Consider the following 12,616-nt stretch of genomic DNA (forward strand, 5'->3'; position numbering starts at 1 on the left):
CTAAATTTTGTCCTTTCAAGATCAAATAATAAACTTTTAGATTGGAAATAATTTTTCATCCATCTTAATAAATTGCAAAAAAATTATATATATATTTTTTAAGTTATATGAATATTTTTCCATAAATTTACTGAGTTCTGCATATTTCATTGCTTATGATACAGAATTTGGAGTATCTAAGGGCCATTATCTGTATTGCAGACTACTAGCTACCTTATATATACATATGCATTTTTTATAAATACACTAACACAGCTGCAGTAAAAGCAGCAAGCTTTATTATTATTATGATTATTATTATTATCTTAATTATTATTTTTCTTGAAAATCTCTTAAAAACAACTGGTTTTTGCCCTAGGTTAGGTTTACTGCTTTTTATTTTAATTCTGTTGCTAATAGTTCTATCCCTAGCCAAAAAAGATTTGCTGAAAAAACCCTTAAAGCTCATCTTCACATTTACATGTAAAAGTGCTAAATAAGATTAAAATAATGTCTCTAAATCTAATGCTTCTTTGGATTCACTAAATGCACCATTTTTTAAACTCAGCCCACCAATACCTTATCATCAAACGTATGATTTTTAAAAATGTTCTACAAACAAAAAAACCCAAACCAAATCAAAAGAAAAAGCCCCCCCCAAAAACCCTTCAAGATTTTTAACAAAGTCAGTTTTATTTTTTAAAAGATACCAAACCTCATAATTTCTTGGCCCTAATGGATTTAGAGATATGATACTTGTATCTGAAATAGTGTGTTGAACAGGCTATCTCATTAAAAAAAAAATAAAAATTAAGGTTTATGTTAAGTAAGAAAAGGACTGCTTTTGAAAGGAAAAAAAAATCAGGTTTATCAAAATTAAGCTCAATCATCTGACTCTAAACAAAGAGGGCTTTGCTCTCCTGTGAGAAAGGAATGAATTCCTGTGCCACAGAGGAAGAACAGTTTTCCTCTGAATGACTGCAGGTACTCTAAAACTTTCTAGAAGTTCCAGAACACAATCTGTGGATCTAATCAGGCAAGAAGCATATGAAGAGTAATAAAACACAAGTTTTATATTGACATCCTCTTAAAGAGAGGCATTTACATAGAAATTTTTAATGTGAAGATAGTACAGTTTTTTTTCCCTCTTGGTAGTCCTTTGGCAACACTCTATTTCCTTTTTCTGTCATAATTTTGGTATTATTTCAACTCTGTGTTTATGTTTGCACAAAGTGGAGCTTGTGAACACAGTGTGAATCAGATAAGAAAACAAATAAAAATCCTCTTTAAACAGAGCTCAGTTAAATATAGTCAGAACTGTAAGTAGGCCTTTTTATAAGACATTTCATAAGAAAACACAATATAAACATAACAATGAAGCTACACTTATTAAAGACATTTTACATATTTTGAAATCATACAAAGCATGCATGTCATAGTTTAGGCATAATCAAGATTATACTTTGGGAAAGCCATAAATTCTCCTAAACCCCACACTGCTTACAAATTGGAAATAGCCCTAAGTACAGTTATTGCTGCAGTAATATCTCTATTTTAAAATCTGGGGAGAAGCTGCAAATACAAAAGCGAAGGAATACTTTTGAGTACAAGTCAAGCAACTATGTAACAGGAGAAAAAGTCACAATTTGCATTTCAGGAGAAAGGAAAAGAACCACATGTAACACTAACTCAGCAGAGAAGTGGGAGTTTGTTTGAAAATACTAGCCCTTATTAGGAAATCTTTTGGAAGATGAGTATCTGGAACTGAACTTTGTTTCTACTAAGGGTAGTGAATTTCTCAGCAAGACGGCAACAGTAACTAATAGAGAACATGCTTACATTCACTCAACAGTTTCAAAGAATTGAGTATCATTACTAGAACAAAAAGTTCTTCTTTCAAAAATAATCAGGTCTTTTTTTTTTTTTTTCAATATTCTTCATCCACTTGCTCATCACCCTCCCCTTCTTCCCCACCCCTTCCGGCAGAAACATTCGGGTGCAGGAGCGGCTCAGAGGTTTTGCTGGGACAAGGGTTGCTCTTTGCTGTTGGGTGTCAGGTGCAGAGCCCAGATCCTGTCACCATCCCTAAGGCACCATGAGCAGCCCTGCAGCCTCACTACAGACTTTTTTTAGATTGGCTGAAAAGAGAAATCTTCTAAATGTCCATCTCCCTGCATTCTTCTTTTTGTGCAATAGAGCCATTGTCCTCATAGATCATCACAACTATGCAGAGCAAGCTCTAAGGGCCTGCTCTGGGGAAAAAAACAACCCAGATAGGGAAGACTCACACAGAGATAATACTAAACAGACAAACAAGGCTAATGAGGGAGCTGCAGGACAGAGCACTACACTTCTGCTAAGCTGCTGAAAGTTACTTTTCAAGTACACACAGAGTAAAGTTAAGGAAAAGATTTTCAAACCATACAGACTAAAGATAACAAAACAGAGATATCTGTAGGTAAGGAAGCTCATGTGTATGAGCTCGAGCTTAGTATGTTTAGTATGCTCAATGCTCATACTAAGCATTCTTGCAGAGATAAATGCCCAACACAAGCAAGTACTTGGAAATGCTCCTCTGAAAAAACAGAGAACAACGTGTGAATTACAGAGGACCAGGTTAAACTGGTGAGGTAACTGTAGCGGTAAGACTCATGGTAATTCTGAATTCCAAGAAAATTTTCTGAATTTGCCATTAGAAAATCTGATATCTTGTAGCATTCCACTTGGATGAACAAGAGATAGCAATACAAAAAAGTAATATCAGAAAAATGAAAACAGCAAAAGGGTATTATGCTAGATAAGAAACAAACAACAAGAAAAAAAGACTGTTTCCCTACTGTGCTATATGCTCTGAGAGGTTTAAGATACTTCACTCTCTGTTCTGACTGTGAGAAACTTTACTGTAATTTTGACACAAATATAAAAGTTATTTGTAAGTAATTTATACCTGTTTGTTATTATAGCACAGTTTCTGATGGTGTTGTCCTTTAGATTCAAAAACTCTTGTGCCTTTTTTTTAATCTGGAAATTTTCATTACTCATTCTGAAAGGAATGAACTTGCAATCTGCATTGTCACAGTTTTTCTGAGTTCTACTATTCTATCCTGAAGTTCATCAGTCATAGAATCACAGACTAAGCTGAGTTGGAAGGGACCCACAAGGATCATCGGGTCTAACTTGTGGCCATGCACAGGACCATTCCCAAGAATCCTTCCCCTAGATTACCAGGAACTGACACTAAATCTGTTTCATCATCATATTCTAGCAGCATAAATGCTAGCTGTCAATAAAATATTAACAAAATCTGCCCATGGGTTTTGTCTTGGAAACTCAACTAGCAGACACTCTCTGGCTTGTTTTAATAAAACCAGTTGATGCCTCCCTCCTAACCAGTTTCTTCCTGACATCCAGTATTCCTTACTGATTCCCATGCTTTCTATCCAGTCTAATAATAATAGATGATTTACTGAATCCTAGATAAAATAAGTCCTTTGAACTTTTGTCTAGCACTCATTTCTTATCAAATAAGCAGAATTTCTTTCACTAGAGTTATAAAAAAATAAAGTCATGTTATGAGGTGCAAGAATCATACTCAGAAATGCATCCTTGTCATTCAATCAATCAAGCAATCAATATGAAATGTCAGGGAAAAAAAAAAAAACCTGACCACTGCATCAAAAGGTTGTCACAACCCTTGTAAAAAAATAACAGAATTATGGAAAGAAGAAATTATGTTCTCAAGAAAGACAACGAACAACCCATCCTTATCCCAAAGCCCTCTGCCCTCCAGTATATTTTATTTCTTATTTATTATCTGCTTTTTCTGTCCATATTATCTAGACCTGTAGGAATTATTCATTATTCATTATATCATAAAATTACTACAAGGATGGACAGAAGAATAGTCCTACTGGCATTTCCAAAAAAGAGACTGAGAAAAAGAGATTAACAGAATTGGGGGGTAGGGTTTTGTGGTTTTGGTTTTTGATTGGCTGGTTTCTTTGTGGTTGGTTTTGTTTTTGTTTGTTTGGGGTTTTTGTGGGCTTTTGTGTTTTTTGTGGTTTTTTTTAAATAGCAGTGTCTACTCTGAAATGATACAGCCCTAAGCCTGGAAGGTTGCATTGCTTTGCTTGAATTTCCATGTTTCCCAAGCGAGGTTATTTTTAACACAGCATAGAGGTGCTTGTTAACAGTCACTAAGCACCTCCAGTGAACCATCCTATTCTCCATCAGCAAAGCAATGGATGAGGTTTTCTTTTCTAAATCTTTACCTTAAGTTCAGTCATCCAACCATGAGAGAAAGCCTTCTTGATACCAGTCTTGGAAGGTGAAGCGTGGGGCAATCAATTGGATGAAGAAGAGTTCTTCAAGCTGCAGTGAGCTCGCAAAAGGAACATCCATATTCTGTGGGGTGCACGATTATCAGAACGTCACTGCTCAGTGACAATCTCCTCACTTAGATGACATTATCTAATCTGGAATTGGGAATTTGGTGCTTAATTCAAAAGAACGCAGAGAAAGCCACTTCTTTATAGGGCAAATTACAGAAAATACACTTTAGCAGGATATTCCATTTTTTACATAGGGAAATATGTTATAAGATTGTCACATATTTTTGCTCAGGTTGCAAGTTACTTCCTCAGGGAAGCAGACAAACACTTCAAGATTCCTTCCAAGTACCAGAGATACACATAAGTGAAAAGGGTTTTTTGTCATTCTGTTTTCACCTTGTGACAACACTTGATTTCAGCTCTGCTTCATGGTATGTAATCTGTCTCTGAAATGTTAATGCCCATGGCTTCATTTCAGGTTGTTGACATTGACCTTCACCAATAGAAGATGGAAAATAAATAACTTTGGTTCTATGTAAGAAAAATCTCATTGTGGTTCACACCATAAACATGGCAAGGTATTTTCATGTAGAAAATTGACCTGGTATTAGTATAATGTCACACTAGAAATGCTGTCCATTCTTCTAAGCTTCTTAGCTCTCCTTCTCTGCATCTCTTCCACTCTCACCTATGTCAAAATAGTTGCAAGCCATTGTTGGCACTTAAAGAGAAGAAAAGTATGCTCCTACAAACAGATGATCTTTCTGGAGCACTATCTGCTGACCAGGGAATAGAATGCAAAGGGGAGGAATTGTTTTCCTTTCTTAAGGCAGTTGTCTGCATGTACCAGGAGAACTGAGAGGGGTCCAGGGATAGCAATACTTCTATTTATCTGCGATTGAAGTTTTCCTTTTCTCCAGAACTCATTTTACTGATGATACCCCTCCCCATTACCTCTATCCACTTTAAAATGCATTATTATGTCTCTATATATGGTATAAATTCTGTAATAAAATTCTTCCTTCCTATTACAGAAGTTTTCATCTCATTCAAAACAAACCTAGAACCCCAAATCAAAATGTAGAATGATCAATACTGGCCTCAGTCACTCACTGGTATGGAAACTATAAGATAAGATTTTCTGTAGAGGGGAATAGAGAGTTGTAACACAAAATCAAGACAACAGATGATGATTTCTTATCCTAATCTAGTTTCCTATAATTTTCCTGTGATTTAAAGTTTAGTTGCTGTATTCAGAAAATTTGCAGTTCTATATTTATTCTGTATATATGTATATATTTATTTTCCAAAATAAGGCTGACAAAGAAAGCTAGAAAAGTTGGATTATAACTAAATGCTTATGTATGCCTGGAGCTATTTTCAATTTCTTGTGGTCATTTTGGGAGTTTTGCTTCTTTTTTTTCCCTTTTCCTTTTCTTCTTTTTTACTATGATAACTAAGAAAAGCTGGATTTTTATTAGGAATATTGTCAGAAGATTACAAGCGTTTTCTGATGAACTATCTAACCTATCCAATTTGTGGGCACAATGAACAAATACATAATAAGCACAGATTTCACAGAACAGTTACTAGAAGTATTATGAAATCTTAAACATGAACAAAAGGAAGGTGCAGCAAATATACATAGTTCCATTGCAGATTTACATAAAAATAGAAACCAATTCTTTCACTGACCATCTATAAGGCACATATTCTGAATACTTTCCAATAGCATTGAACAGGGGGTGTAAAATAATGATTACAGGTCCTTCTAACTCCAACATGCAAGTGGATCTGCCCCATATGTACAGACACAAACATGTATGCACAGGCTCACACAGACACACACTCCTTTTTCAACTGAATAGAAAAGCAAATCTTATAAATAATAGCTACCTTGCAGCAGTTCCATACACACCACTTTCATTTTTAAGTAACATCAAACGTGTGCAGTATGCTAAAAGGAAGAATTATCTACAGAAAGTCAAATTCAGCCCTTTTTGACCATTTCTTCAAGTGAAAAAAGTGAGATGGTAATGAACTTTATTGGCTTGAAGACAGTAGTAAACTAGAATTTCAGATCTACTCATTCCATAAAAACATGGAACCTACGCTTTTCAAAAAAATCTGCCTTTTTATTTCTGATCTTTTATTTTGAGTTTTCAGAAACAAATAACTACCTGTGTCATGCTTGCCTTACTTATTGATCATGTAAGTCATAGGAAAAAACCTGAACAACCTATGGAGGCTACACATTTATATTTCTTATACTCCTTTAAAATACATATTCTGCATCAAGAGCACACCTTCAGTTCCTGAAGATCTGTCCCAGAAGTTCATACTTGGCACCACTTTTGGAGGCCCATATATCTCCACATCACTTCTAAAACTTCAGAACTTGGCTATTAGGACCAATTTTCACATAATAAATTTTAAAGAAGTACCCAGTTTATATTATATTGTCATAACAGAAATTTTCTTTAATTCTCAATAGTGGAGACATTAGTAAGTTGCACCACACATTAAAATGAAATAGACATTTTTAGGTTTCTCCTCCCATTTTGTATAATATAGAAAGGAAAGAAGGGAAGTGGGTCCATGATTTAGCATATGAGTATTTAGTCTACAACATCATTTGGAAAATCTATCAAGTCTCATTTGTATATTGTTCTAAAAAAATGTGTTAATTCACTGATTTCTGACAAAATTCAAAAGTAGTGACTGACAAAAAATGACACGTTTTATTTGCTCTGATTATGCCACAGATAGTAGTCTAAGCCTGAGCCACCACAAGACATAGTAAATACAATTCTGAACTGTTTTACAATCATGAATAATATATAACCATATTTTTCATACTTGATATGCTCTTTGAGTTTCATTACAAGTTAAGAAGTTCCATTCCTTGCAAAATTCCTATTGCTTTGAAATTTACATCAAGCAAAATTTGGAGATTTATAGTAGCTTTCTATGAAGAACACAAAAATCTGAGCTTTAAATAGATGATACTGAGAAATATTTGGAAGTCACAGCTCAGATTTTAAGTTATTTAATAAGTTCACTGACAAGAGTGAGTCAGGGCTTCTGCAAGGCAAGTCATCCTGTGTCTGGTGCCTTCCCTTTGGGCTAACAGTCCTTGTTCCCAGTGAGAGCTGGACTACTGAGTAAGATAGAGCAAAGGTTTGGTCTGTCACAGCAATTCCTATTTCAATGAGACCTAGGAGCTAGAAAGGAATGCCAGATCAAACCAAAAAAACCATTCTGTAAAATACTTAATATAAGTATATATAGGAAGTGGACTAAAACATCAACCTAGAAATCCTGTCTACAATACAACACCACTTTTTATTAATTACAGAGCACGCCATTGATTCTGACATATCTAAAATAGCATCTTATTGTATGCAACTATCTATATTCGAGTCTCATACTTAGTCACAGTGTATTCTTGAGAAACACAATATTAATTACAGTTCTGGGCTTAAAACAGACCTGTTTCATTTATCATTTGGTTCAACTCCATGATTATATACTTTCTAGCTTAAAATTCATGAGTAGTGTAGAAAAGTATAACACTCTTTTTGTTAAAGCTGACCAAGCTTTACATTGTGAAAGAATCAAGTCTACTGCTCATCTGGCAATAAAAGAAAACCAGGGAAAAGGGGTGAAATATTTGATGATACAAATAAACAATATTGTTACTTAGCTTAGTTTAGATACCCTGACTATGTGAGAGGAATGCTGAAATATGAGTGCATTCTATGCTAGGTTGAAGCTTTTCCTCTTTGTTTTTCTTCTTTTAGCAAGAAAGAACCCTTGGGGTCAGGTCCTGCTCCCACTGAAGACAAAAGCAAAAGTCTTCACTGGGGTTCAGGAGCAGGACAGGGACTGTAAAACATTCTTCTTCCCTTTTGTATCTTTTTGTATGAGCTTTTGTTCCTGGAGGCTATGCTGATAGGAAGCTTTTAAGATTTCTGAAGTTGAAATAGAGAGTTGGAAGGCTTATGTTCCTAAAGAACCATCATGCTGTCATCTAATTTATCTGAAATCACTGACCCCAATTTGCCAGTGTTACTTAAAAAAAATTAAAGCATTGGATTTACTCTCAGCTAAGAAAACAAAGGTAGTTTTTAAAAACATATTTTATGCCACAACAGGTACAACCTTTTATCCCAGTTGCATAACTGCCATTCATTTGCTCAGATTTCAGTTCCCACATTCACACTCAACTCTTCTGCTAAAGAAATTTCCTATACATATAAATAGTGGTCTTTGCCAAACACTTATCCACTGCTGATACCTACACATCTCTCTCTGCATTTCCTGGCCTACCTGTGAACAAGGCTTCTAAGAGACAACGCTTTTCATTGATCAGGACAGAAAGCAACTATGGCACATATTCTAAAAGGCATTTGTATATTTTTTCTTGCAAATGTTTAATAATCAAAGAAAATTAGTATCTCAGAAATTTATTTACAGCTGGAAAATCTCTCTTGAGCGGTCTATATTCATACACATGTAACACAGGTGCCACAGATGAAATAATGGTAAACCATGTTTGGTGAGAGTCCTGTTTCCAAAGAGTGTGTCTCACTCACCTGTTTGGCTAAGTTGAGATGTGCTCCTGCTCCTTCGAGACACTATGGCAACCACTTTGGCACTAAAGCTGGAACGCCTTTTCTTCCCACCTGTTCCAACCATGCCGACAGCCGTGTCCGACTGACTCCCATCAATGTGCTCCAGCTTATATATCTCTCCGCTCACACTTGTGCTCTTAGTGATTCTCCCTGAAGTCCCCATCCGTCTGCCTTGCATTTTAGGAGTAAATGTACTACAGTTACAAAGTAAAAACAAACATGTTAATTTGTCTGTGCAACAGCATTTCCAAAAGCCTTTTTTTTTAATCAGTAAATTAATTTAAAGTTTTGATACATTTCCATTTATTTGGTTCACAAGTAAAGCTTAATTCGATGCCCCTCACAGTACATCTTTCTAGTACTATTGCTTGTTCTCCACTTCTTTGAGGGAAATAAATAAAATGAACACTTTCCCATGTTTTTCAGAGCGACAGAAAGAGAGACATTTAAAAGTTATTTGAAGCTTCCCTGTCTATGTCCCCACAATACAGAAACAAATAAAACAGCAATTTTAGAACCAAACAAAATTAACACAGGCCAGTAGTTTAACATATACATCTATCAGTACTGTTCACCAAAGCCTTAAGACCAAATAGAAATGAAGATACCATCATCTAAATTTTCATACTTTTCACAGAGATAATGTAATATGTAGTATATTTTAGGTCTTCACTCTCTCACTTCATTAAAGGTAAGGGCAATAATCACAGCATGAAGGCAAAATAATTTTGAGGCAAAATTCCTAATAACCCACTGGAACCTTCATTGATTGACAAAGATGAACAGCTCTGTCAGTTCTGTTTGAGTTCCTTTAGCTATTGCATTGCATTTGAATGTTTCTATACAGACCCTTTTTCTGCCCCTGTACATAGAGGCAGGATAAAGTGTTCACACACAGAGTCTAGAAAACAGTCTCAAATACTCACAGGACACACTAATACACAGTCCTACTGCTATGACCAAGCAATGCCCTAGCTCTAATGGCAATATAAAGTTAGCTGTCACTCTGTAGAAACACAGAAATTTAAATTGCAGCTGGACTCACTTCAGATGCAGTTGTTAAATCAGCCAGGCATGTAGGAAATTCCTTGATCTTGTATTGCTGATTAGTAGACCTACATGCTAATTTCAGGAATTTTTTTTCAGTAATTCTGTATTTTGAAGTCAAATTTATTTGTTAACCAACAGTCCTTCTGTCTCTCCCAGCAAGTTCCCTTCCCAGCAGATGCAATGGCCTGCTCCTGTCCCTCATTCACATCCACCCCTCACTCCCTCTCCCCCAGTCAAAATTAGAAAGAGTGGGGTTAGAGGCTTCTTTATGTCATGCCAAGTTTCAGACAGATAGAAAATCAGGCCAGGTGGAAATGAAGGGGTCAATTGGAGAAGAGATGATATCCTGTCACTTCTATGGATCTGGGCCCTGCTGGAGCTCAAATCACTCCTGTCCCAAGACAGATCCAGGAAAGTATAAAAAACTGTATCCCTAAGCTATAATTAAAACAGTGTATCCCTGTTTTACTGGCAGTTACCAAGAGTTACTAATGTGTGACCATAGGTAAGAGCACGTAAAAATAGACAGTATTCTTTTGAAAATGAAGCTGGAAAAGTAAAGTCTTTGAATAGACAACACTTAATAGAAAGACCAGTATCAACCTCTGCATAGGCTTTTAACTACCCTCAGCACTTAGGATCTGCTCCTGTTAAGCTCAGATAAAAAAAACAGCTGCCACCATCAAACAGTACAAGCTGCTTGATGCACTAAAGTATTCAAGAACACATTTTAGTGCACTACCCGAGGTACACTGAGCTTAAAATAGGTTCTGTCGTGTTCCCTCCTGTCCCAGAGAAACTGTATTGACTGGCATTTGGGTTTGCAAAGCAAAAACATGAGTATGTATTTTGATGTTTCCGTATAGAATTCCTTTGTATTTTATCACCACTCTCACCCAGCATGCACTCTCTCACATAAATGTGAGAGTACACACAGACATATTCAATCATTCTAGGAAGAATTTTAGCTGGAAAAAAAACCAACAAAACCAAACCAACTCAAAAAATACCGTCTTCCACATATATATATACAAATATCAAAGAAAAGGCCTCTAGGGTGATAGAAGGCAACACTGTTAACTGGTTTCTTCTCTGCAGCAAGAGACACTTCACCATTTCGAGGAGAGGGCAGAACCACACAGGCCTCATTCTGAGGGATCCTACTTCCTACTTTGAGTCAACATGGACAACTCCTTTCCACATGGATAATTTGTTTCTAACAGCACTTGGAATTGGATTTCAGTGACTGTTTCTACATTGCCAACAATGGCCCCTACACAAAGCATTCTGTAGTTATTTTGTTCCCATTTTGAGCCATGGAGTGGTCAATTCTATCAATTCTTGAGTTTATGCATCGATATGTCAGGAAGAGAGAGGAAAGAAACAGCAAATACTTCTTTTGAGAGCACCTGTTGACACTTGAACTATATTAACATGTGCTTTGCTGACATACTGATTGATAAACCTATAATTTCCAGCACTAAAGTTCAATGGACTATAAAATCTGCCATGCAATTAAAGAATTATTTGCCATATTATTGAATTTGCTCTACTGAATTTCAGGTGTTTATAAAAATACTAAAATCATTATGTTTTTGTGCCAGCCTTCACCTTTTTTTTTTTTTTAACAATTTACCTGAAATGCTGTAATTTCACTTTGTTTAGTATGTATTTAGGAGGCACTGATGTCCATCAGCTGAGAAATAAGACAAGATAGTATTGTAACTTTTGGAAAAAAACCATTTTTGATGCATTAATTCACTAATTCAGGGAATATGGGAACTTTCTGAATAATAGAAAATTTGCTTTTTTCAAAGACATATAAATTTTATTTTTGATTCTTTGCAACAGCTAGAGGGAACTAGAAGATTTATCGTAATTAAAAAAAAAACAGAGAAATTTAGAATTCAAATTAATCTTATACTTGTTTCTACCTTGCAAATACGAAGCCCTACCTTTCTAGGAAATATATTCTAGTGTACTAGTACAAAATAGCTATTAGTTTACTAGAAATGGGTATAATGGGATAGGACCAAGGATACTACAGCTGTCCAATACTTCCTCTTGTCATAAAAAAGCAAACAGGTTAAGTTTTTTATGCGTTCATCTAATCCCTGTGCTAGTTTATTATTTTTCATTAACTGAAACAGTCTCAAAAGAATGGGCATTTAAAATTCAGCATTCTTATACCATCTAATTGAGTACCCTTAGAACACAATACTTTTCCATTACATTACTGGTTATCACTTGAAGAAAAAGCTCCTAGCTCACACTCTTGCTTTCTTCACTACTGTTAGAGTTTAATTTATGAAGCACAAAGAAGAAAAGGACCTGCATGAATATATCCCTTTGAACTTAACCATTCTGGTAATAACATAACTAAATTTTTATTTCCTTCTCTGGACTTGCTGGGATTATTAACACATTCATTTAAATGCAGATGAAAGTTTTTGCAGGCTTGTGGATAAAATTGGTAAATTATTAAATTATATGTAGTTCTCATAACAAAATAAATAAATATAGTTTTCTGTAGCAGGATAATGAAGAGTAATATATTTATCAGTATAGTCCATTTAGTCATAAATTAACTAATTCACTAAGTTTTTATTTACAATTATT

At 35.2% G+C, this 12,616-nt stretch overlaps 1 protein-coding gene across 31 annotated transcripts in view; it reads right to left on the reverse strand.

Annotated features, from left to right (window-relative positions):
• Positions 1–12,616, reverse strand: part of RIMS1 (regulating synaptic membrane exocytosis 1) — a 246,029-nt gene that overhangs the window by 34,843 nt on the left and 198,570 nt on the right. For 28 of the 31 annotated variants that reach the window (XM_017739265.1, XM_017739252.1, XM_017739268.1 and 25 more), the window contains one exon: positions 8,909–9,141. The exons of the other annotated variants lie outside the window; for them this stretch is intronic. In XM_017739265.1, coding sequence (XP_017594754.1) covers positions 8,909–9,141 — 233 coding nt within the window. The remainder of the gene's footprint in view (positions 1–8,908; positions 9,142–12,616) is intronic. 31 annotated transcript variants of the gene reach the window in all.

Source organism: Corvus brachyrhynchos, unplaced genomic scaffold (assembly GCF_000691975.1).
Source record: "Corvus brachyrhynchos isolate BGI_N302 unplaced genomic scaffold, ASM69197v1 scaffold136, whole genome shotgun sequence".
NCBI lineage: Eukaryota > Metazoa > Chordata > Aves > Passeriformes > Corvidae > Corvus > Corvus brachyrhynchos.